The sequence below is a fragment of the Apis mellifera genome, linkage group LG11 (genome assembly GCF_003254395.2).
Source record: "Apis mellifera strain DH4 linkage group LG11, Amel_HAv3.1, whole genome shotgun sequence".
NCBI classification, from domain to species: domain Eukaryota; kingdom Metazoa; phylum Arthropoda; class Insecta; order Hymenoptera; family Apidae; genus Apis; species Apis mellifera.
In genome coordinates, this window is record NC_037648.1 from 383,720 (window position 1) to 407,933 (window position 24,214).

Sequence of the window (24,214 nt, forward strand, 5' to 3'; positions counted from 1 at the left end):
TTCTACGCAAAATTTCGACACTTTTAAAATTGCACTTAAAAACTAAAACTTCAAACAAGTTTCTCGTATCAATTTTAATATAAAATTCTTTGCCATTAATTAATTATTAACGATTAATAATGATTAACGCGTCATACGCTCTAATACATCGAAAACGCCATATTGAAAATTCATTAATTACCCGTTTTCTACGCAAAATTTCGGCACTTTTAAAATTACATTTAAAAGCTAAAACTTCAAACAAGTTTCTCGTATCAATTTTAATATAAAATTCTTTGCCATTAATTAATTATTAACGATTAATAATGATTAACGCGTCATACGCTCTAATACATCGAAGACGCCATATTGAAAATTCATTAATTACGCGTTTTGTACGCAAAATTTCGGCATTTTTAAAATTGCATTTAAAAGCTAAAACTTCAAACAAGTTTCTCGTATCAATTTTAATATAAAATTCTTTGTCATTAATGCAAAGTGCTCAAATTTTTAATTGAAAAAGATTAATTAATGAATTTTCAATATGGCGTCACCGATGCATGGAATAATAAATTACTAATAAATACTTATTGAGAAAGAATTTCATATTAAAATTGTAACGAGGAACTTGGTTAAAATTTTATCTTTTAAATACGGTTTTAAAAATGCCAAAATTTTCACTAAAAAACGAATAATTAATGAATTTTCTATCTTATCGAAAGATATTCTCTATCCTTCTTGTAGAGTATTGCTTTCTTTGTCTGTGACGTCACAATTAGTATACCTCTTTGCATATGCTGCTATGCTAATAATAAGTCATAGCTTCCATCATCCAAACGCGAGATGGCGTTAGTTTTGAAAAATTTATTTAGAATTTAATAATGTGATATATAACCTGTATCACTTCTAACTTACCATGATTCTTATTTATCAATAATTTAAAATTTTTATTTTAAAGTTAGTTTTATTTTATTTTAGTTAAAATAATTATTATTTGTAACGAAGGAAATATTTATTGCTAATTTTATTGCATGTGAAAAAAGATTTCGTGTTTAATAAAAAATAATATTAAAAATTTTTTTTAATTAATTAAAATAATTATCAAATGCAATATAAATATTTTATCACCATTCTAAAAAATAAATTATATTTATATATATTATTAATATTTTAATCATTTGACATAATTATATTTTAATACACATGACTAAAAAGGTTTGAATAAAAATATCTTTTTATTTATTTATCAAAATAGAAAATTATTTATAAATTTTATAATTAATAAGTAAAATTTTATTTTTTAATAGAAATTCATATTGCAATTTTAAATTCGTTAAAAATGATACGAACATTTATATTCTTTGATTTGGAAACAACAGGATTAATAACAAAAAATTGTATGCCAAAAGTGACCGAGTTATCATTAATAGCAGTATCAAGAACTGCTGTGTGTAATACCAAGGATTTTTTACCAAGAGTTTTACAAAAACTTATTTTACCAATACATCCAAATTTGAATATTTCAAAAGAGATTGAAACATTGACAGGTAATATGTAATTTAATTATAATAATCAATTTTCAATTTATTTCAAATAGACTTTTATATTCTTTAAGTTTTATATGAATGAAACTTATGTTGTCAGGTTTATCTAATGAAAATTTATGTGAAATTCAACATTTTAACTGTGATGTATATAATTTAATAATAAATTTTATAAATCGACAAAAAGCACCAACTTGCTTTGTAGCTTATAATGGAAATAATTTTGATTATCCCATTCTTTTATCAGAACTTAAAACTATTGACAAGGTATTTATAATTCATAGTTTCATGATATGAATAATTTGATATTAATATAATCTAATTAAATGATCTAATATTAATTTTTAAAGAGTTTCAGTGAAAATATTTTAAGTATTGATATGCTACAGTTAATAAAAGACTTCTTTTTACGTGAAGAACCAATAAAAAAAATGAATAACCAAATTAATAATTCTTGTAATATTGAAGTTAGTACTTTATTAAATGATGGTTATGATAAAATTTTATCCGATGCATTAGATTCTATTATAAATACAAATGATGATAACAAAAATGACACTTTTCTTAAAATTGAAAAAACAATGTCTCATTCTAATAGTATATCTAACACTTCAGAAACTAATTATTGTACAAAAATGCAAGAACTGAATGAAAAAACACCTAAGAATCAAATTATAAAAATTCAACATTCTGATAAAAATTTTCAGGACAGAAAAAGAAGTATAAACGCAAGAAGAAAATTAGATTTTACAAATAGTCAACCAATAAATTTTAAATTAACTAATGTTTATAAACATATTCTTGGTGCTGAGCCTGAAAATGCACACAGTGCTGAAGGAGATTGTCTTATAATGATTCGCTGTGCTATTCAATTAGGAAACTTTTTTGTAGATTGGGCTGATTCTAATGCAATACCTCTAATTAATCATATAAGTAAATAATATTCATTTTGATATATTAAAAATTCTTTTATTAATTTTTTTTTTAATATAATACAAATATTTAACAATACAAATATAATATATATTTTGTAATAATTATATAATATAATATATAATAATTAATAATATAATATGGATGTTTTTAAAATAAGTTATTTTATATTTCAAATTTTATTTTTATTGAATACAATATATTATATAAAAATATTAATTGAAAAGATATAAACATATAAAATATGAAGCATATTAACAAAATAAATGTATTAAAAAAATAAAATGTTTAAAATTAATTAACATCAATGTTTTAATTTGAAAATATTTTGAGTATATTATTAAATTATATATTATACATTACACACATTATTATATATTAAATACAAAATTGTTAAAAATATATTGAATATATATTTATAAAATTTTTAATGTTAAAAAATAAAAATAAAATTAGTAAAAAAATTTTATTATGTAAAAATATTTTAAAGTAAATCAAGTTATTGTGCACCATTTACTATTTTCCTGTTCTGTATCATTTTTATCTATAAAATTAATTTTTATATTAAATTAATATTAAATTAATATTATCATTATAATTATATTTTATTATAATATATTAATTATAATTAATATATACCTTCTACATATTGATTATTGTTATTTATTTTTTCTTGTAATAATTTTAATTCCTGTGAATTTACTGTAATTTAAAAAAAAAAATAATAAAATTTAGATTCAATATAAAAAAACAATTATTTACAATGATTATTAATTTTTGTTGAAAAATCAAAATATTTAAAGAAAAATTTCATAATAATAATTTTTCATATAGAATAAAATGCAATCGTTTATATTGAATTTTATATTAAGAGAAGAAAAAAATTGTGAAAAATTATATTTCAAATATGTATACATCTTCATTTCATAATTTTAAAAAATACAACTTACAAATAAAGCTAGCCAGTATGAATTTATCACTTGAACATCTTTCAATACTCTTTATGATATTTTTTAAGCGGTAAGTTATGTTATACATTTCTCTTTCACTAATCTTTGAGAATAAATTATAATTTTTATCCCAATAAAATTCCAATGTATGTTTATCACAAGCATAATATAATTCTTGAAGCATCTAAAAACAATAATAATTCATATGAATAATGCCTTATAAATTTTTTATACATATTGATTCTAATATTATATATTACATATATTATTATACATATATTTTTATATATTATATATTACTTTAAATAAAAATAATGTAAATGGTATTTTTTCGAGATCGTTTTTCAATTCTTCCTTTTTATGTAAAAATAAAGTTTCTATGAAATAACTTGCGATACTATTCCAATTTTGTGTATCTCTTAATTTCTAAAAAAAAACAACAACAATCAGAAATGTTTTGTAATATTGAAATTAAAGTATAAAATTTATTAAACAACCTTCATTTGACGTATGACTGGTTTTATACGACCATATTTAGTAAGAATTTCTTTCTCTTGACAACTAAAAGAAAGTCTCCAATAAAAATTCTTATTATTAATATCATCATCTGTTAATGGTAATGGAATTGCAAACCATGTTTTATTTCGACACTAAAAACAAAAAATTTTTATAATATAAAAATATTTCTATTTAAATATAATAGAATATACAAACATTTTGAAGTTCATTAAATTTAAAAATAAACTGATTAATGTAATTTATATGGAAAGCTAATGCTGGAGCTAAATCAACATGAATAGTTTTAGTTTTAGTTTCAGTTTCAATATTTATTATTAATGTATATGCAGGACCACTCTCTTTTATTCTGATTTTTGCCTTTAATTGTTTATTTATGATTAATTCATATCCATTATCAACTTTTGTTAATTTTTTATGAAGGACTTTATATAGAATTCCTTGAATCCAACGACGAAATTTATTTGGATTTAAATAGCCATAATCAATAATATTGTTATATATTCTACAAAAAAAATAATATTTTATGTAAAAATATAATGAAATTGTTTATAAATATAATAATTATAATTTATTCTTCAACTTTTTTCCTTTATCTGTGAGATGATCATATTTAGAATTATACATAGTCGATTGATCTATTTGGATTTGGACAAAAGCTGGTCTTTCTGAATAAAACTGGATAGAAAAAAAATTTTTGTATCATTAAAAATTAAAAAATAATTTAAAATTATTATAATTAAATAAAAATATTCTTACATTTATTTGTTTATTATTAAAAGGTAATTTTAAAATAATATTTAGATCAAATTCATTTGGTTTTTCTATTTTTGTTCCTTTATAAAAACTACCTATAAAAATAATTTCTTGATATATTTCTTTAAACAATGAATCCTCCGATTTCATAAAATTTATCATTTTTTCAATCACCTATTGAATTAAATTATAATATTATATAATAAAATATATAATATAGTATAATATATATTATTACATGTAAACCAATATATAATATTATAATATATAATAAAAATACATACCAGCAATAAAGATTCATTAATTGTACGTATCTCATCATCTTCTAATGATATAAATATTTTATTTATTGCATTAAATACTTCATCATTAGATAAATTTTTCTCTAATTCCTTTTGCATCTAGATATAATACAAAATATCAACATGTATTTTTTGCATTCATTATTTTAGATTATTATAAAATTGTAATAGCACTTAAATTTAAATTTCAAACCTTGAAAAATTTTATGTAAATTAAAACATGCACTGTAAAAACTGCACTATAAAAATAAACAATTTTATCATATAATATAGAAAAAAAATAAAAAATCTTAAATATATAAATATATAAAACTCTTTATATAACTCTTTGTATATTAAATATATTATATTAAACACGAACGCGATATGTTGAACACGAATGTAAAATAAATCTTTGGAAATAGAAATTGCACTGGCAAAGTTATATAAGTAAAAGTATCGAATAACTTCGTTGAATATTACTTTTTCTTTAATTTACTATAATACTATATAAAATATATAAATATATATTGAAAATAAAGATAAATACCAATAATGAAGATAAGATATATCATTTTTCATATAAGATATCAATTAAAATTTATTTTTTAATAATTTTCAATTTTTTTATTCACACTTTTCCGTATGCATATTATATAATATATTAGTTAAAATTATAACACAAAGCATATATATGCATATATGCGTGCATATATTATAATTATTATGTAACTATAGTAGTATACTATACTCATATAACTCATATCAATTAACAAATATCCTTTTTAATATAATATATAAAAAACTTTTTTAACTTTTGCAATGTACCATTTATCATGGATATTAAACATCATATTGAATCATTTCAGTACATTCTTTCAATTAATTTATAAATTATAAATTTTTAATTCTTTTTTAATTTTCTTTACAAAAATATTGAATAATCTTATTTGTTATGTTATCTTATATATAATTTATATTAATGATGTATAGAAAAAAGTAGGAACTTCGACAATAAATAAAAAATATTTCGAAAGATATTCTGTAACATTTTCGTAAAAATTAAAACAAAATGATTTAATAAAACGGAACGAACGGAAATAAATTGGATATGATTTTCGTGCGGATCAGCTGTTGGAGGATATACTGGCTATGTTATTATAATATATAATATATGATAATACTTAGTTTAAGTAAAATATACGTAAAAAATAATATTAAGGCTCTTCGAAGTACACATATGTACCAATACATTTTATATTATATAATATTAATGCTCTTTTATATACATGTATGTACTAATATATTTATATACGTTTTAACATATGCGATCTTATCTTATTTACAAAATATATTGATTTAGATTGAATTAGATCCAGTTAGATCCAGAATTTTACTACAAATTAATCGTAATCTTCGTAAAACGTGATTACTAATATCATTATTCTTTTTCAATATATCATTCAATTCGTCACATATTTTGCTCACGTGTTCATCAAGATCGTTTATAGATGGATTCTCATCAAAACTTTCGACGGAATGAATTTCCAATTTAGGAAGTTTTTCATCCCTTTGAGAATCCTCGTAATTATTACAAACATGATAGATATTTTGCAATTGTTTTCCTATATGTTGCAAGTAATCTTCGATATTTGAGAAATTTTGAAGTTCATAATAAATCGTGCCAGATAAATAGGCCGGCAAAGAATCTCTTAACAACGATTTTTTCGTAACTGCAGCAGCCATTTTAGTAACAAGATCTTCGTTCGGGCACATATGGGCCACATGGTCGAATGATTCAAAGGCTTCTTGTCGTACCCAAGGATTTTCATCTTCTAAAAGTCGACAATTGAATTCCGCTAACGCATTGGCAACTTTAAGCCCACAGTTGTCAAGTGAATCGATATTATTTCTTAAATAATGCGACGCAATCGCTTTAACATGTGGCGGAAAATAAAAGAACGACGTTAGAATTGCTTCTATAATCTGAAATAATTAAATACTACTTTACATATAAAAGATACGTTACAATTTGATAATTTTTTTATGATTACATCAAAATAAAAAAAATTACATTTTTATAAAAGAACATTTTTAAAAAAGGATATATCCGAAGCAAAATTCAAACTGAGTCACGAAATTTAAATTTTCAAAATAAATTTTATTTTATGTAATATTATTATTATTGTATGTTATAAAATGAAAATGTATAAATTATTATTATACGATATTAAAAAAAAAAAAAAAAAACGAACATACCGAGAAGAAAATATTATCTTGAATTTTTTGAGGCTGCGTGGCAACGAACAACTTCAATATTAATTCCGATAATATATCCAATTGTCTACCTTCGAAAATTTCGATCGTGCTCGCTATAGAGTTCCATATCTGAGAAAGAATATCAATGATATTTTGTTCTTCCGTGTAATTCAATTTCCCGGCCAATGGCATCAACTTTGTCTTTCAAATGTGGAAAATAATTATACGATTAAAATCGTCGGAAAAAGAAAAAAGGAAAGAAAGAAAAAGAAACGAAAAATTTATTCGAACGTAATTTACAATATGATCCCAGTTTTGTACGGTGGGTTGCCGTTGTAATTCTGCGAACGCGGTCGGGATTTCGTTTAACACACACGCCAATCGACTTTCCAAGAATGATTTCGTTTTCGATGGCAAAAATCGTGCGACGGGCAACCAGGATGGATTTTCGAGATCGTCAAATTCCGTTATAAGGATGTGCTTCGTTTCCTCTGGGAGCAAATTGTACAATCTACCGATTAGATTCTCCAATACAACGACTTCGAGACTATTGCTACGTGTCATTAAAACAGCATAAACTTTCAACAGATATTTCACGTGACCGATGCAAAGCTCCGACGAACCAATGCTGAAAATATAATTAATATTGCATAGAAATCTAAGAATAAGATGAAATATATCGTGATAAATTTTATATATATATATATATATATATATATATATATATATATATATAAAAAAAGGTGCAAAATAAATAATCGAATTTTATTTCGATAATAAAATATGATGAGATATCATAAAGCTTATTCGAGATATGCGATTTACAAACCGGCCAACGAAACACCAAATATCCGAACTCAGCAAAGAACTCCAAAGTTGATTGCTTAGCAAATGCTTCAACAAAATCAATTCGATGGCTTGAAATCCATCCCCAGGTATTTGGCTAATCAGACTACAAATTGGCACTATTGTGGCCTCGTATATCGAAGCCGATCTTGGCCTTTCTCCTATATCGTGTACACCCGGTAATCTCACTTGGCCAACCAATATTTCTTCCTGTACTTTATGAGGATATAAATATAAATATAAATATTTTCAACATTTCCAATCTCTTAATTCAACTTTTCAGAATCATAAGTTTAATTTGAAAATTAAACTCACTGTGATTAATGTTAGTCAACGCAACATCAATGATCGATTCAGCGCCTAATGTCCATTCGCAATGTTGCTCGTACGGCGCGTTGATTAATATTTTCATAATGCTGACTATTAATAAATGGTAACCCAATTTATCGATGTTCGCTTGATTTCCATATTCGAAAAATGCCTGAAGATATTTTTTTAACAGTATCGATACAAAAATTTATGATTAAAAATTATATTTATCGATGTATAGAACTGGACGAACCTGCTTGAAATCGGAAGATTTGAAAAGCGTGTTTAAAAATGGTTCCGATCCACGAGAGATGTGTACATTTATCAATTCGATTAATTTATCGTCAATCTTTGATTTTTCCAAGCATAACGGGGAACACCTAAAGAGATAGAAGACGTAGAAAGAGATTTGAAGATTAAACGAAAGGAGGGAAGAAAAATAATTGTAAATGAAATGTACTTGTGCACTTTTGATAAAAGTTCGATTGCGAACGAGAGAATCTCGTTATTTACGTATGGGCAATAAGTTGCGAATAATTTGTCCAAAATTTTTAACGAGTGGCCGATTACTTTTATTTTTCTTTCATCGATCCGCTCGGTTGAATCCTGTATAAATATAATTGGATAAAAATTTTTTAAATTCTTATTTTGTATTAACCATTTTTCTAATATTTTTCGATATCAGTTTAAAAAAAAAATCAGAAAAAGGCATTGTTCGTTGATATCAATAAAATATCTAATAAACGAGTAATAAAAATATAATAGATGATATAAAATCTTTTTATATATATATATATATATTTTTTTTTAAGTGAAACATACCTGACAGAACAAAAACATCGAGGATATATTTCTTGCCAATTGCGCAAGATGCGAGGTGACGCTCGCAGCGTTCGTTCTTTTGACGAGATCTTGCCTCGTAATTGCCAATTTTCCGAATACTTTTGACGTTTCTACGAACGTTTTCAAATCCAAATCGTGAGCAATAGTGACGAACAATCCGATCGAATCGATCACTGTTCTCAATAGAAAAAAATATCTTTTTTAATCGAAAAGAATCTCTAATAAATTATTTAATCTTTTAAATATCGAGATATACGTATATAAAATGAAAAATGAAAAATTTAAATAATATTATTCGTTTAGAAATTAATCTTTCTAAAATAATAAAAATTAAAAAAATTATTCTGTTTAATGAAATTATCGATCCTATTGATGAAATTGAATTTCAACAATAACAAGAATCTGGATAATCTGAGTAACGTCGTGGTATTGATATTAAACCTAAAAAATGTTGAGGAAAAAAAGTTAAATTTACTCCAATAAATATTATAATAAATTGAATTTTTAGTCATTTAATATTCAATAATAAACCAGTAATTAAAGGATATCAATGAATAAATCTTGAGATAATAGCAAATACTGCTCCTATAGAAAGAACATAATGAAAATGTCCAACAACATAGTATGTATCATGAAGAATAATATCAATTGAAGAATTTGACAATATAATTCCTGTTAATCCACCAATAGTGAATAATATAATGAAACCTAATGATCATAAAACTGAAATGTTTAATTTTAATTTTGCACCATGTATGTATGTTGCTAATCATCTAAAAACTTTAATTCCTGTAGGAACAGCAATAATTATTGTTGCTGAAGTAAAATATGCTCGTGTATCAACATCTAATCCAACTGTAAATATATGACGTGCTCAGACAATTGTGTCTTTTTTTTCTATACTCGGTGTATTCGATGAAGATAAAGATGATTCGTATTAAAGAATCGTTAAGACGTAATAGGATCGCTCACCTTTTACCAACAGTTCCGATTCCGTGTCCGTGTCGAAGGCTATTACACCGTCCAAAGTGGCCAAGAATAGATTCAAGATCGTTTTTGCTTTACGAAAGAGATTCGTCAATTCCTCCGATACTTTATCGAATAAAACACCGTATAATTTTTTACTGTGAAAAAAAAAAAAAAAAATTCTCTTCAATTCAAGATCGATCTAAATATCTTATAATATTTAAATAATTGCTGGACAATTTTATACCGATTTGTCTCCAATACAATGCTCAATACCTTCCTCTACAGTGTTGAAATATTAATTCAACCGTGACGAGTACGTTCTCCAATATGGATTTAAGATCCGTGGCAGACGTTCTCTGAAGTTTCGACACACGTTCCATAGATTTTTCCCATATTTTTAACAATTCGTGGCAAACGAACAGCTCTCGTTTCGTGTCTCGCTCCGTGTCTTCGTTTCTGTTTATCATTTCGCCGATCTGCTTCAACGTCTTGAATGATTCGAAGATGAAAAAAAATGAAAACGTGATGATTGGTTAATTCGTACGTGATAATATTTTCTACTTCTTTACCTTGGATAGAAGATCATGGGCGAGAGGAAAAATTTCGTTGAAAATTTTCTCATCTAATAAATTATCCGAGCAGGAGGACAAAGATTGTTCCAGTGTCCGTTGCAATAATTCCCCGTCGTATTTCTGAACAAGGCTCTCCAAAGCATCGTGATCATTGATTAAGAAAAAATAATATGGAAATAAATTACATTTACATTTTTAATATTCAAATATTCAAAAAGTGAAAATTAGAATTGTAATTCTAAAGGATATTTTTAATTTCGACGAACAATCTTCGGTCATACTTTTATCATTGTCGCTGAACGAATCTTCTAACAGAAAAGTGAAAGAACTTTCGTTTGCCATTTTTCTCAAATCAAGATCTGTGGAAAAAATAAAAATATAATACATAATAATTATTCAGGAATTAATGTGGAAATTAGAGAAGAAAACATTTTTCTATGCATATCACGAACTGCGACGATTTTCAATTCGAATTATTCAATTAAATTAATCAAGGAATGCAGCAAAAGAAAGACTCTTTGAATAATTTTTTTTTTTACATTCAACAGATTTTTTATTTCGACACGTGTTGAACTTGTTCAACCTACGACACTGTCACAATTAAACTACGTGCTCCAATATTTTTTCTTACATAATAATTAATTAACAAATAACAAAAGTTTTTGAAAAGGAAGATGAAATTATCTCGATTAATTAATCTAATTAATCCAATTATTCTTTTATTTTTTAAACATCCTGTATATCTATATATTTTGGTAAGAAAAGATGTTATTTGTAAAAATAATCAATAAATTTTTCCTATGGACGATTTTTCTTCAAGCGAAATATTTTAAATTATAAAACAGTTGGAAAAATAATTTATAATTCCGTTTTTCGTGTTGCGGGCAAATGAGGCATCCATCAATCCTGACGAAACGGCTCGATCGTGAAACGAGGAGCCTCGAAAATTTCTTGGCAAGCCTCGCCAAGTCGAACTTTCTAATCCCGATCGAGCACGATAGACAGTCATTCCAGAAACCGGAACAGGGATGGATAAACTCGAACGAGTTGAACTAAAAACTTGTTCGATTCCGAAAAGATCTCAATTCGGATTTTATCGAGAAACGATAACGAGCCTTTAAAAAATCATCGTTCGACCGATAATCATCACTTTCTCGATTAATTTCGAGCATAATTTTTGAATCGATTTAACTTGATTTAAATAAAATTTAAATAAGAGGAAAAATGGATGAACGACCGATCCGTCCAATCGGTATCGCCCATCCCTGGGCCAAGGTACGTCTAAATCGTCGATAAGCGAAGCAATTAAGGAGAGCTCTAATTTTCAAGGATTCGACGTGGCCGAGTTCCGGAGGGGGGCGAAAGTTTCGCGTTTAAATCCTGGCGCAACGATTGAACAGCGAAGAAGAAGAAGGCGGGCAAGAAAGAGACGAACGAGAGAAAAATGGATTTGAATGATCGCCGATGCCATGGCAACACCGGACAACAAGCTGTCAGATGATAGGTAAAGTTTTGATCAATAATACCCGGTGACTGTAATTCGACTTTGCCGATTTTAACACGCGCTCCCGGGAAATCGAGTTGTTGACGCCTTCGTGGAACAATATCGAGCTCTTCTTCCTCTTCTTTCTCTTTCTAAAATGATGAATAATTGAAAATCTTTTATTTATCGTTATTATTATAGGAAAATTTCATTATTTTTCGAAATATTCTAAAATCCTAAAAATATCGAGAAACTTGTACACTCGATGTCACAAATTTAAATTAATTCCCCTGTTAAGTGAAGAAAAAAATCTTTCTCTCGAAAGAAAATAAAATAAAAATGGCAACGTCTCGCCTTCCACCACAATTTACAGCAAATTGGGGGATGCACGTCGAGTTAACGTAGGTGAGCGAGTTCGACCACCCTTCGCATTCCAGCAACGATCAAAGTGTCGGTGTGTTAGTCTGGAGCGTCGTTGGAATTAAGGGAAGCGATATATCGTTCAACCACCCTTCGGCCGAGTGGTGGGAACGGCAACGGTGTTGGTGGCTGCACGCCGGTATATAAATCGGTGGAATGGCAGTGGTGGTGAACGATCGTGCGAGAGGGCAATGGATGGAAGTTAGTCAGTCGGCGCTTGCCCGCGCTGCAACCACGATGGAAGTTGATCCATCGTATTTACGTATCCCGCCCCTTTCGAACGAATCTTAAACTCGTGAGTACGCATCCAATAATTTTTCTTCTCTCTCGCGAATTTTTGAAAAATTTAATTTAATCGAAAGATTAAAATCAACGTAGATCTCGTTCCATTCTCGTTTTACGTAGTATTGATCGAGAAATGTCAGGATCCGAAAAATCGATCAGACCGGTCAGGCAATTGTCCTTGCAACCGCCCGCGCCCCGCCGTCAGCAAGTCAGACGGCAGAGATCGGCGGAGGACGAGAAATCATTGCAGATCTGCGCCAGCCCATTTGCACGTGGCAAGCGTGGAACTTGTAAACTCGGCTCTGACAGACCCAAGGTATCCTCCACAGCAACCTTCTCTTCCTGAGAATATTAATTTCTTCTTTTAAACATTTTATTCGTATTTTTTTGAGATCGAGAGAAATCGAATTTCGATTCGCAACCGATAAATCGGAGAATATTAATTTCTTCTTTAAAAAATCCTTTTGTTCGTATTTTTTCAACGATCGAAAGAAATCGAATTTCGATTCGTAACCAATAAATCGGAGAATATTAATTTCTTCTTTAAAAAATTCTTTTCGTATTTCCTTTTTTTCAACGATCGAAAGAAATCGAATTTCAATTCGTAACCGATAAATCGGAGAATATTAATTTCTTTAAAAAATCCTTTTGTTCGTATTTCCTTTTTTTCAAGAGAAATTGAATTTCGATTCGCAACCGATAAATCGGAGAATATTAATTTTTTTTTTAAAAAATCCTTTTCGTATTTCTTTTTTTTCAACGATCGAGAGAAATCGAATTTCAATTCGCAACCGATAAATCGGAGAATATTAATTTCTTTAAAAAATCCTTTTCGTATTTCTTTTTTTTCAACGATCGAGAGAAATCGAATTTCAATTCGCAATCGATAAATCGGAGAATATTAATTTCTTCTTTAAAAAATCCTTTTCGTATTTCCTTTTTTTTCAACGATCGAGAGAAATCGAATTTCGATTCGCAATCGATAAATCGAAGAATATTAATTTCTTTAAAAAATCCTTTTGTTTGTATTTCCTTTTTTGAGATTGAGAGAAATCGAATTTCGATTCGCAATCGATAAATCGGAGAATATTAATTTCTTTAAAAAATCCTTTTGTTTGTATTTCCTTTTTTTCAAGAGAAATTGAATTTCGATTCGCAACCGATAAATCGGAGAATATTAATTTCTTCTTTAAAAAATCCTTTTCGTATTTCCTTTTTTTTCAACGATCGAGAGAAATCGAATTTCGATTCGCAACCGAAATTTTGAATGTTAGGTTCGCGTTGCCTGGAAGGAAACGCGTCAAAAAAGTGAGGAGGAGGCGGGGCAAGTGGAGGTGGTGGCTCGACAAATTGCAGGACGATCGAAATCCACGAGCGGAAGATCGAGAGGATTTGTGGGGATGGAGAAATCGTCGATTCTTTACTCCAGGCTAGAATTGGCCGAGAGGCTGAGGCTCGCCTGGCAAAATCGGGAGAAGAACAAAGCTAATATCAATATCTTCTTGGCGCGTGAAACTTTAGAGGAGAGATGCGACTCGGAGATATCGGGTCAGGCCACTGCTCCCTCGTCTCCTGCGCGAATAAACGACAGGATCGAGATTCCTCTGGATGATAATTATAAGATGATGGAGGAAGAGGAAAAAGTCGTTGAAAAGGAGCAGGTAAACGAGGTATTGAATTAAATGCATTACATATTTTAATTTCGTAACAATTAATTTCAATTTATTTTTAAGCAAACGTCGAAGAATTCGAACGTCGACGACGTTTCCATTAAGAAAAAACAGTCTTCCGACAGTTCGAATCATCGGCTTACGTCATTGCCATCGATCAAGGATTTCTCATCGGCTAGGCAAAAACGCGCGAGTTTCCATAGCTGCGCTAACCGAGCCTTCCTCGACCCGATCCGATCGGCAACGGAGACGAGATGGAGCTCGGAGAAAAATCGCGCCACGATCGAAAAGGAAAAGAATTTTTTGAAGCAAACGATCGAGGATAAGGGCGAGAAAAATAATTCTCCGTGCGAGTCGATGGAAGAGATAAGCGATAATTGCGTGGATGATAAAAATGCGCAGACGAGGACATCGATCGAAGATAATTTGCAAGACGATAAAACGATAAGGGATCGATGCGATTCGAGAAAAATCTCGAACGACGTACAAACACTGTCGTCGGGAGACATCGTCGAGAGCAAAGATGATTCCACGATCGATAAATGTTCGAGGTCTAGCGCGAAGAAAACGGTGGAGAATCAAAAGATCGAGCAGAAATCGAGGAGGACTAATTCTGCGCCTCCGCAACGGTCAATCTCGGCTAGTAACAATCGGGTTCACGTTAATATCGTGATCGACTCGACGAGAAAGAGCCGTAATCAAAAAGATCAAGATGCGACGGATTGTAAATGTAACACGATGGAAAAGATAGATACGGGTGTGACAAAGGTACATATATATATCGTATTCTTTGTTGGAGTCATTTCTATAGATATTCTTTATCGTCGTTGAATTATCATTGAAAAATATTTTATTTCTTCCACGAATACGATATCAAATTTCTATGAAATCTTACAGAACCTTACGAAATATCAAAACATGCGATTGTATCCAATTTTTACAATATTTTTTTTTTATTGTCGTATCAGTATGCATTTGCACTGATATAAATTAATATTGATCTACTTTTTTTCTCGTTATCTTCGACCTCTATAAATTGAAAAATTCCCTGTTACATTTTACGAATACGCAATTTATCGAGCATTTATTCGATTTATATAATAATTATTAGATTTATTTCGAGAAAGATGCGATGCGACATTTAAAATCACGAAAATTGATTAGATATCGTCGAGTCGAGGTGTGAGATCGGCACCGTTAAAGAGGCGATCCAGAAGCGCAAAAAGGCGTTTTTGCGGCGGAGGGACGCCGAAAAACGAGGAGGATGGAAAATCACGGAACAGATCCGGTACCCGTGGCGGGAAGAACTCGATCGATTCGAGGACAATGGACATCGTTACGATGGTATCCCTTGTCAGTTCTGCGGACAGCGATAGCGATATCGAAAATTCATTCAGGGATGATAAATTAATCGACGAGTTGCGTAGTAAACTACCCACCACGTCGATCATTAAACCGTCGATTAACTCAGCTTTGAGTAGCGCGAGGAGGCCTATCAAGTCAGGTACATACGCTTAGATGCTTTTTATTTAAAAAAATAAATTGGATTTTTTGAAATCGCACAAGATCTCTCTAATTTATCTACGTCGAAATTTTATTTTTTGCAGCTTTAAATTAGATCACGTATAGATTTCGCACAAATATGTATTTCATTTACGAATATCGTGCATGAAAAAAGTACTATTGCTTTTCGTAAATCGTTAAAAATTAGAGACGCATTACTCTCAAAATTTTTTCTTTATGGAAAAAAATAAAAATTTCAACAACGGGGACATGCTTCAAAAATTGAAGAATTCAATTTTATCGTATAAAAATTTAATCGAGAAATATTTATCCGATGAGAAATTATGTCATTTTCACGAGGGGATGAGATTTAATAAATCTCCATTTACATTCCGATCGTTTCACTTTGATCTCTCGGTCGCAGGAAATTCTCGCGGCAAGAAATTCGAAGAATGAAATTCCTGACGGTACGTTTCACACTCGAATCGCTTCTTTTAAATACAGTTGTGTATCGTCGTTTAATTAAAGTGAACTTCTATCGTGCAACGACACGAAACTCAACGTCAGGACAATAAGAGGATCGAACCAAAGTTAAATCGACCAAACTTCTTCTCCATTGCACTACCACTGACCCTGAAGCAAAATATTCCATTGAAACTCGCCACGTAATCAGCTTTTAATAATTGCACTTGGATTGATGGGTGTTCGGTCAGGGTAAATGCCGATGACGATGAAACTTCTGAGAACGGATATTCCGCAAGGTGTATCGCGTTTTCCCAAGTGTTCTATCCAACAAAAGATCAAAAATCTTCAACTTAATAATGATCGAGAGAAAAAGACAGGAGGAAAAATAAATCGAAGTAATGATTTGGTGGATCGATCTCTTTTCTCTAATTTCTTTAATTTTTTTCTCCCATTTTAAAATGTTACGTTTTTATCGTATTTGTAAACAAAGAATAATTGAGATGAAAGTCGTGGAAAAATATTGGGTAGCTCATTGTAAAACCGAATCGATGACACGAAATATCGTTTGGCCCAGTTTTCGGTAAATGGCCAAGTATTGCGAATATCGGCCCATTAAATTAGGTTGCTTGGTAAATACATTTATCGTGACTATAAAATTCCCCCGACTCGGCATTTTACCTTGATTCAATTGGATCGATCGCAGAATCTACCAATACTAAATAAAAATCGAATGAATTTATTCAAATGGAAGCGATTAAATAAGTGGATCATTATGAGTGCATATCGTGACCACTATCGTTCAAATTGAATTTCAATTTATTGGAATATTAAAGATTTTTTAAATTTTATTGGACGACTTTTGCTTTATGATTTTTTTTTTCAACCTCCATTAATTAAAGTTAATTTTAGTAGTAAATTAATGATTCTATAAATTAAAGAAAGAAAATATAAAATCAAACAATAGATTTAATATATATCGATATTATAAAATTCGAGATATGACAACAAATAATCGATCGAAAAGGAATGTAATATTTACATATCGTTGTTGTGCAGTTTCCTTTCAGAAAGATTCTTTCGACGAAGAAGAATATAATCCATCGAAAGAGCAACAACTCTCGCCGAAGGAGGAGAAAAGAACGACAGAGTCGTGGTTGGCGATCATTGGTAACCAACGTGGAGCTACTTCGTCGAAAGAGGATACGACGGTGTCTTGGAAAACGGATGTTACCGGCGGTGGTTTGACCCTTCCCATCCTGGCATTGATTCACGACATTGAGGAGCCGCTTGATGTTCCGTTGACCGATCGCGAGAAGAAATGCCTGGCTGTGCCTATTTGTGATTTACACGATAAGAAACGAAAGTTATTGAAAACTCGTAATACGGCATCACGATCGTAAGTATGAAAAAGGAGAATAATATCGATGAAAAAAATAAAATTGATAAGAGGCCAAATATATGTAATATAATGGAAATAGAAAGAAAGGATCGTGAACGAATCGTATAAATAGTTCTTGTGATACGTTTTCTTTATATTCAAATGTAAGCAACGATCGATTGATTCTTTAAGATATCAAATGGAAATATATATTTCTTTTTCTTTCTTTTATCTATTTCTTTTTTATAATTTTATAAAAGGAAATATATTTTGTTTAATTGGTTTACAGTGGAATAGAAAGACAGATAACATCTATGAAAATAAAAAGAGAGACGCAAGAATCACCGATAATAATCTCCCGAAAAATCAATGTTCCCGCACAACAATCGAAAACAACTGTAAATAATTCTATCGTGAACGTAAGAAATATAAATATGTCTTGTTTTCAAATATAAATTCATTTTTAATTATTTTAAGCCTTGTATAAAAATTGCAGGCAAAAACTACATGTATGCTACGTTCAAAGGAAACTCTTCAACATGTGCAATCTATTGAACCGCAATTTCAAACCAACAAAGAAAAAGAATGTTGGCATCTTTACAAGAAAATGTGCGACAAAGGCGTTTGCGTTTCTTTTGATACGGTTTTAAGGTTTAAAAACATGAATCATTTTTAATATTGTATAAAATTGTATAAAATTAACTTGATTTAAAAAAATTACTTTTTTATTTTTCGTAACTTGAAAAATAGTAGTTTATATTATTATATTTCAATCTATTTCAATATTATAAAATTTCGTCTATGAATTTAATATGGAAATTTTTATCAAAATTTTATTGAATCGATTTTTGATATCACTATATGAAAATTCCATTATTTTTCAGGGGCATGCTTACACCGACGGAATATCGATTAAGACAGAGAGAAGTCTTACAAAATTTGTGACAAAGCACAATCATTTTTTTTCTTTTGCTTATATATTGTTGGTACTTTTATAAAAAGTTTTATAAAAAGCTGCAGTTGTTTATTATTTTTATCTGAAAACGTAAAGATATATGGAAATGCTCGAAATCGTACAGTAATCTTGTAATTTAGAATTTAAAATATTGTATTTTTTTAGATTTTACGAATTAAATATAGAAATATAATTTGTGAAAAATCTTTATCTTTTTAGCGAATAAAGTATTTTTAGAGAATCAATTTTCTTGAATTTAATATGTAATAATTGCCTATATTTTTTAAAATATTTATCAACATATATAAATATTATGTAATATGTAAATACTATACTTTTAAACAAGATGACATATTTGACGAAAAAAAATTAATAAATAACAGATAGAATATAGAATAATAAATACATAACGGATATAATATAATTGATATAATAGGTAGATTAAAAAAAAATATATATATATAATATATATTATAATATATATTACGAATTTAAATATGAGAGTTTATAAATTTGTTAATTTATAAACTTAGAAAAAAAATTGATTATTAAATTTCAATACTAAATGTTTTGTTCAATAATATTTCTAACTCATTTCATATATATACATTATCATATATACACTATATATAATATCAATAAATTGTTATTATATATTATATTGTTGATAAAATTTAATAATATATTTTTATAAATACATAAAAAATAAATTTTGTATCATATTTATTATTTATAAATTTTAAATTTATATTTTGATTTTAATAAATTTTAATTCGAATTGCATATATTTTTATTGTTAAAATAAAAATAAATTAATGATAATTTCCATACAAAATATCGATTTCAAAGTAATATTTTTTTTTTCAAGGGAGTTAAAATATTAAGATACGTCACTGTTTTATGCGTTTTATGAACTGTCACTGTTTGTCAATTGATATTGGTTAGCCTTTTACAAAGTATGTATATGAAATCACGTGTGCTGAAGAAAAACCAATAGCAGAATGATTTGCACTCATAATATTCATTTATTGTCATGACATATACGATTAATGATGTTTCTATCACATGGGAGCAAAGTTAATATCGATTATAAAGCACGACTGGAACACAAATTATATCTGGTATGTTTCTCAATGAATGAAGGTTAATCATTCAATTCCCTCATATGATGGATCTTGATTTTAGATAGAAGATTATATATATATATGTATACATATATACATGTATATATATATAATCTTCGTATGATATTTTATTATTCTATATATGTATATAATAATATATATGAATGAAAAAAAAATCTATCAAATATTTAATATTTTTTTTATTCATTTTTTTATTATTTTATTAATATTGATTTAATGATTTTATTGTTTAAAAAAAATTCAATGTTAAAAAAATATAAAAATATTGCTAGTGGTAAAATATATAAAGATCATAATCATTCGTTATAGGCCAGAGAAAATCCAGAACCAATATTTGATGTTTCTGAATGTGCTTTAAAACATGTACCCTCTGGTATTTATTCATTATGTAAAGTATTTAGAAAAAAGGTATTATGGATGCATAATAACAAATTAACTTCACTTTCTGGTGGAGGTGCCTTAAGCGATTTGTCATTACTTGTTATATTAGATATTCATGGAAATGAATTTACTCATTTACCATCTGATATAATGTGTCTTGCTTCTCTCAAGGTATATATTATTTCAATATTTAATTATTGAAATATGTCATACGAATTAAATTTATTTGAAATTCAAAAAAAAAAAAAAATTATTTTTTAATCACATTATATATTTTAGGAACTTTATTTACAAGACAACAATATACGAAAACTGCCAAATGAAATAGTACATTTAAACAAATTAAATATTTTAAATGTTGCAAAAAACAATTTAAAGCAATTACCAGAGGCAATGGGAAATTTAAAACAACTTTCTATATTGGATATTAGTCAAAATAAATCTCTTCGTAAGCTTCCTAAATCTTTGGGTTATGTACAACAACTAGCACAATTAAATATTGATGGGTTAAATCTGTTATATCCTCCTCAAGATATTTTAAATGGCGGCACAATAGTAATTATAGCATTTCTAGCAAATGAAAGTGGTATTGAATATTCACCGGAAGATTCTATTTCTGATACTGACTTATCAAGAAATGTGAATTCTGAGAATGTACAAGGGGTATATCAGAATAAAAATAATGATATACAGGTATCATGTGTTATATAGGATTATGAATTTGATGTTGCACTTTTATAATGTGTCTTAAATGTTTTGATTTTTACTTTTAGGCAGCATTACAGAAGCTAGAAAAAATAAAGGCATGTGGATGCTTGTTTTATTTTAGCATGTTTTAAAATATATTTCACTGCATATTTACTATTATTTATTGTGAAACTTAATTTTTATTCATAAAATGTTTATTATATGTTTATTTAAAGCAAAAATTAATTTATATATTTTTATTGCTATAATATGTTTAAAAATGCTTAATTTTGCTTATATTATTTTAAAACAAATATTTTTATAATATTTTAGTAAATAAAAACTAATTTACAATTTAAATAATTAATTTTATCTTATAGGAACATCGCCAAAATGCATTATTGGAGGTTGAAAAAAACATCAAACAACAACAAGAATATGAAATAGAAATTCAATCAATGTTAAAAGAACATAAAAAAAAGGTACTTGAGATTGCAACTATTATTTTACAAATAGCACTTTTTATTTTTATGTAAAAAAATTTATTGCAATTGCTAGCATTAAAATATCTTTATTTCTAGTTGTTGGAAGATCTTGTTTTGCAGCAAACTCAATTACAACACGAATTAGAAAAGGTACAACAAGAAAAAGATTCTAACAGAGCACGTCTACTTTCCTACATTTACAATGGTATAATTAAAATATTTTAGTTATTATATTCATTTTAATTAATAATAAAATATAAATATTTACTATTACTAAAATATTATAATAAAGTTATATATATTATATATATATATATATATATAATATTATTATAATATTTATTATAATAAAAATATTATAATAGCTACCAATAAAAATAAAATTTAAATTAAAAAATGTTTTTTTTAAATATTAAAAAAATAAATAATAAATATTAACTTATAAATATTTTTTTAGCTGAAAAAGAAGCGGATAAAGTTATCAAAGAATTTTTAAGAAATAGCGAGGAAGAACGACAAACACAAGCTGAATTATTAGAACAGGAAAAACAAGAAGAAATACAATTGTTATCCTCTTGTCACACAGAACAATTCATGTTCCGTACAAAAGATACTCTTTGTTAGTATTAAACATCTAAAACAATAGACACACATATTATACATATATGTATATATATAATTCATTATATAATTATATATAACTTTTTATATTTATTTATATGATTTTAATAGTGTCAATGGAAAAATTACTTGAAGAAGAACTTCATCGAACCAAAAAATTGGAAGAACATAGTAAATATAGAGATTATACAGCACAATCTTTGCTCACATTGTTAGTAATATAATGATAATATTTTATACAAAAATATAAATATATTTAATATCTAACAAATGTTTCAGAGAAGTAAGGAATAATGATCATTTAGCACAAATAATGCAAGATCAAGAAAAAAATAGAAAAAATTTAATTGATACATTAAGACAAGATGAAGTCTTACAAAAAGCTGCTGTTGCAGCATTGCTAGAACGTAGTGATGCACGTTATTGGAGTATTATGCAACAAGTCAATTTGGTACAATCGCAATTAGCTGCTCTTACAAACATTGAACTAGAGAGGAGAAAATTAGAAATTAATCAACAACTTGTATGTAATATTTCTAGCTATTTATTTATATATATTCCTAGCTTTCTGTATTAAAATTTTTTTATTATTTTATATTACTAAATAGAATGAAATAGCTCAAAAAAGAGTAGCTTTGAGTGCTATTCTAATGAATTTATTAGAACAACAGAAAAATAGAAGAGATCAACTTCTAAAAACAATTAATAGTATAGAACAACAACGTTGTATAACTGTAAGTATAAATTTAAATATTGTTTTGATTTTTTTATAAAAATTTTACAAAAATTTATTTTTGAAGAATTCTAGAAGAAAAAGTCAATTTTGGTTAATGCAATATCAATCTTTAATGGAAACACGACCTCAGGGTTTATTGGAAATGCTAGAACCAATGTTAGTGCGACATGTTGCAATAGCAGGTGCATTGCATTGTCTACCATTTCTAGCTTCTTTACCATCATTACTTCCAAATCTTAATGATGAACAATTGAAAACTGTATGTAAAATATTTAAAAATTTTTATTTTTATTATATATTATCACGCTTTTTAATTATATATTTAATATTTTAGATTGGAATACATTCTGAAAACGATCGTATTGCTATAAGACTTGCAGTTGAAAATTATTTAGCAGAATTAAAACTCAACGAATCTATAATACCCTCTGCACCACCAGAAGAAGCTTGTACAAGTTCCAATTATCAAGAATATAATACTATTCAGAGTATTAATACTGCCGAATGTGTAATTTGCCTTGATTTACAAGTAAAAAAAATTTTCATTTTATTTAAAAAAATCTTTATATTAAAATCATACATTTCTTGAGAATCTCTTACTTTTTTTACAGTGTGAAGTAATTTTTCTACCATGTGGACACCTTTGTTGTTGTTCAGGTTGTGCAAATATGATTTCTTCAGATTGTCCAATGTGTAGAAGTGTGATAGAACATAAAATTCACATTTTAAAGTCTTAAAATATGAATAATATTTTTTGTAAATAATTCCATTTAAATCATTTGTCTTTTAGAATTTCTATTTCGTTAATAATAATACGAATAATTTATTATTTAAGAATTATAATATATATAGTACATATCTATATACTTCAAATATTTCCATTTACAAGAAAAATATTTCATAATATGTATAGAATTTACCAAATGAGATTATTTTAATATACCTTTTCCATTGAATAATTGATTTAATTAATATTTAATGTTTGATTTTTTGTATAATTATGATTATTATTGAACAAAAATTTAAAAAAAACAAACAAGTTTTATTTATATATATGTGAAAGTTTTTTAATTTCACTATTATTTTTTCAATATTAGAATGATATTTTATAGAAATGAGATTATATATAAAAATTATATTTAAAATAGATAAAAATTATCTAACTTTTTTATTATTATTAAATATATAATAATAAGATATTATTATTCAATATATAAATAATAATAAGATATTAAATATTTAG

General features: G+C 27.3%; 5 protein-coding genes across 13 annotated transcripts; 3 read left to right on the plus strand and 2 right to left on the minus strand.

Annotated features, from left to right (window-relative positions):
* Positions 1 to 1,154: 1,154 nt before the first annotated feature.
* LOC100577651 (three prime repair exonuclease 2) lies at positions 1,155 to 2,537 on the plus strand. Of its 3 annotated transcripts, XM_006557424.3 has the most exons (5): positions 1,155 to 1,194; positions 1,287 to 1,526; positions 1,624 to 1,790; positions 1,874 to 1,990; positions 2,231 to 2,537. In XM_006557424.3, exons 2-5 carry the CDS (start codon positions 1,319 to 1,321, stop codon positions 2,462 to 2,464), a joined length of 726 nt encoding a protein of 241 aa, XP_006557487.1. In that variant the 5' UTR covers positions 1,155 to 1,194; positions 1,287 to 1,318; the 3' UTR covers positions 2,465 to 2,537. The 3 variants fall into 3 exon arrangements, with proteins under 3 accessions (XP_006557487.1, XP_016770518.1, XP_016770519.1); XM_016915029.2 differs by having other exon boundaries at positions 1,874 to 2,537; XM_016915030.2 differs by lacking the exon at positions 1,874 to 1,990.
* A 229-nt stretch (positions 2,538 to 2,766) lies between these two features.
* Positions 2,767 to 5,079, minus strand: LOC100577693. The gene is made up of 9 exons (XM_006557425.3): positions 4,963 to 5,079; positions 4,682 to 4,773; positions 4,506 to 4,600; positions 4,121 to 4,427; positions 3,904 to 4,056; positions 3,707 to 3,832; positions 3,407 to 3,590; positions 3,096 to 3,158; positions 2,767 to 3,000 (listed from the first exon to the last, which is right to left on the minus strand). The coding sequence occupies exons 3-9, from the start codon at positions 4,547 to 4,549 to the stop codon at positions 2,951 to 2,953; spliced, it is 927 nt and encodes a 308-aa protein (XP_006557488.1). The 5' UTR covers positions 4,550 to 4,600; positions 4,682 to 4,773; positions 4,963 to 5,079; the 3' UTR covers positions 2,767 to 2,950.
* Positions 5,080 to 5,883: 804 nt separating this feature from the next.
* On the minus strand, positions 5,884 to 17,701 carry LOC726895 (uncharacterized protein C1orf112 homolog). Its single transcript, XM_001122611.5, has 13 exons — positions 17,623 to 17,701; positions 11,007 to 11,116; positions 10,755 to 10,901; positions 10,459 to 10,673; positions 10,189 to 10,340; positions 9,196 to 9,389; positions 8,834 to 8,979; positions 8,627 to 8,753; positions 8,380 to 8,545; positions 8,048 to 8,279; positions 7,519 to 7,846; positions 7,219 to 7,419; positions 5,884 to 6,945 (listed from the first exon to the last, which is right to left on the minus strand). The coding sequence occupies exons 2-13, from the start codon at positions 11,097 to 11,099 to the stop codon at positions 6,319 to 6,321; spliced, it is 2,628 nt and encodes an 875-aa protein (XP_001122611.3). The 5' UTR covers positions 11,100 to 11,116; positions 17,623 to 17,701; the 3' UTR covers positions 5,884 to 6,318.
* On the plus strand, positions 12,703 to 19,104 carry LOC100576552. 6 transcript variants are annotated; one of them, XM_006557432.3, is made up of 9 exons: positions 12,703 to 12,955; positions 13,066 to 13,261; positions 14,220 to 14,615; positions 14,679 to 15,383; positions 15,780 to 16,119; positions 17,640 to 17,979; positions 18,251 to 18,359; positions 18,458 to 18,612; positions 18,846 to 19,104. In XM_006557432.3, exons 2-9 carry the CDS (start codon positions 13,079 to 13,081, stop codon positions 18,904 to 18,906), a joined length of 2,289 nt encoding a protein of 762 aa, XP_006557495.2. In that variant the 5' UTR covers positions 12,703 to 12,955; positions 13,066 to 13,078; the 3' UTR covers positions 18,907 to 19,104. The 6 variants fall into 6 exon arrangements, with proteins under 6 accessions (XP_006557495.2, XP_006557493.2, XP_016770522.2 ...); XM_006557430.3 differs by having other exon boundaries at positions 12,711 to 12,959; positions 18,251 to 18,380; positions 18,846 to 19,102; XM_016915033.2 differs by having other exon boundaries at positions 12,711 to 12,955; positions 13,039 to 13,261; positions 18,251 to 18,380; positions 18,846 to 19,102.
* Positions 19,105 to 19,814: 710 nt separating this feature from the next.
* Positions 19,815 to 23,800, plus strand: LOC412236 (E3 ubiquitin-protein ligase LRSAM1). 2 transcript variants are annotated; one of them, XM_006557427.3, is made up of 13 exons: positions 19,815 to 20,037; positions 20,371 to 20,613; positions 20,722 to 21,135; positions 21,216 to 21,245; positions 21,510 to 21,611; positions 21,711 to 21,819; positions 22,072 to 22,233; positions 22,347 to 22,446; positions 22,515 to 22,758; positions 22,844 to 22,969; positions 23,036 to 23,230; positions 23,306 to 23,500; positions 23,583 to 23,800. In XM_006557427.3, exons 1-13 carry the CDS (start codon positions 19,966 to 19,968, stop codon positions 23,706 to 23,708), a joined length of 2,118 nt encoding a protein of 705 aa, XP_006557490.2. In that variant the 5' UTR covers positions 19,815 to 19,965; the 3' UTR covers positions 23,709 to 23,800. The 2 variants fall into 2 exon arrangements, with proteins under 2 accessions (XP_006557490.2, XP_395698.4); XM_395698.7 differs by lacking the exon at positions 21,216 to 21,245.
* The last annotated feature ends 414 nt before the right edge of the window (positions 23,801 to 24,214 follow it).

Excerpts from the sequence above, each read along its gene's own strand:
- LOC100577651 (XM_016915029.2), top strand. The coding sequence starts at position 1,319 with ATGATACGAACATTTATATTCTTTGATTTGGAAACAACAGGATTAATA. Across the intron at positions 1,527-1,623 it reads AGAGATTGAAACATTGACAG|GTTTATCTAATGAAAATTTA; the intron begins GTAATATGTAAT and ends TTATGTTGTCAG. Across the intron at positions 1,791-1,873 it reads AACTTAAAACTATTGACAAG|AGTTTCAGTGAAAATATTTT; the intron begins GTATTTATAATT and ends TAATTTTTAAAG.
- LOC100577693 (XM_006557425.3), bottom strand. The coding sequence starts at position 4,549 with ATGTATAATTCTAAATATGATCATCTCACAGATAAAGGAAAAAA. Across the intron at positions 4,057-4,120 it reads AATTTAATGAACTTCAAAAT|TGTCGAAATAAAACATGGTT; the intron begins GTTTGTATATTC and ends TTTTGTTTTTAG. Across the intron at positions 3,833-3,903 it reads CAGTCATACGTCAAATGAAG|AAATTAAGAGATACACAAAA; the intron begins GTTGTTTAATAA and ends GTTTTTTTTTAG.
- LOC726895 (XM_001122611.5), bottom strand. The coding sequence starts at position 11,099 with ATGGCAAACGAAAGTTCTTTCACTTTTCTGTTAGAAGATTCGTTCAGC. Across the intron at positions 10,674-10,754 it reads CCCATGATCTTCTATCCAAG|ACGTTGAAGCAGATCGGCGA; the intron begins GTAAAGAAGTAG and ends GAATCATTCAAG. Across the intron at positions 8,546-8,626 it reads AATCTTCCGATTTCAAGCAG|GCATTTTTCGAATATGGAAA; the intron begins GTTCGTCCAGTT and ends AAATATCTTCAG.
- LOC100576552 (XM_006557430.3), top strand. The coding sequence starts at position 13,079 with ATGTCAGGATCCGAAAAATCGATCAGACCGGTCAGGCAATTGTCCTTG. Across the intron at positions 17,980-18,250 it reads CGTAATACGGCATCACGATC|TGGAATAGAAAGACAGATAA; the intron begins GTAAGTATGAAA and ends ATTGGTTTACAG. Across the intron at positions 18,613-18,845 it reads TCTTTTGATACGGTTTTAAG|GGGCATGCTTACACCGACGG; the intron begins GTTTAAAAACAT and ends ATTATTTTTCAG.
- LOC412236 (XM_006557427.3), top strand. The coding sequence starts at position 19,966 with ATGATGTTTCTATCACATGGGAGCAAAGTTAATATCGATTATAAAGCA. Across the intron at positions 20,614-20,721 it reads TGTGTCTTGCTTCTCTCAAG|GAACTTTATTTACAAGACAA; the intron begins GTATATATTATT and ends TATATATTTTAG. Across the intron at positions 21,246-21,509 it reads AGAAGCTAGAAAAAATAAAG|GAACATCGCCAAAATGCATT; the intron begins GCATGTGGATGC and ends TTTATCTTATAG.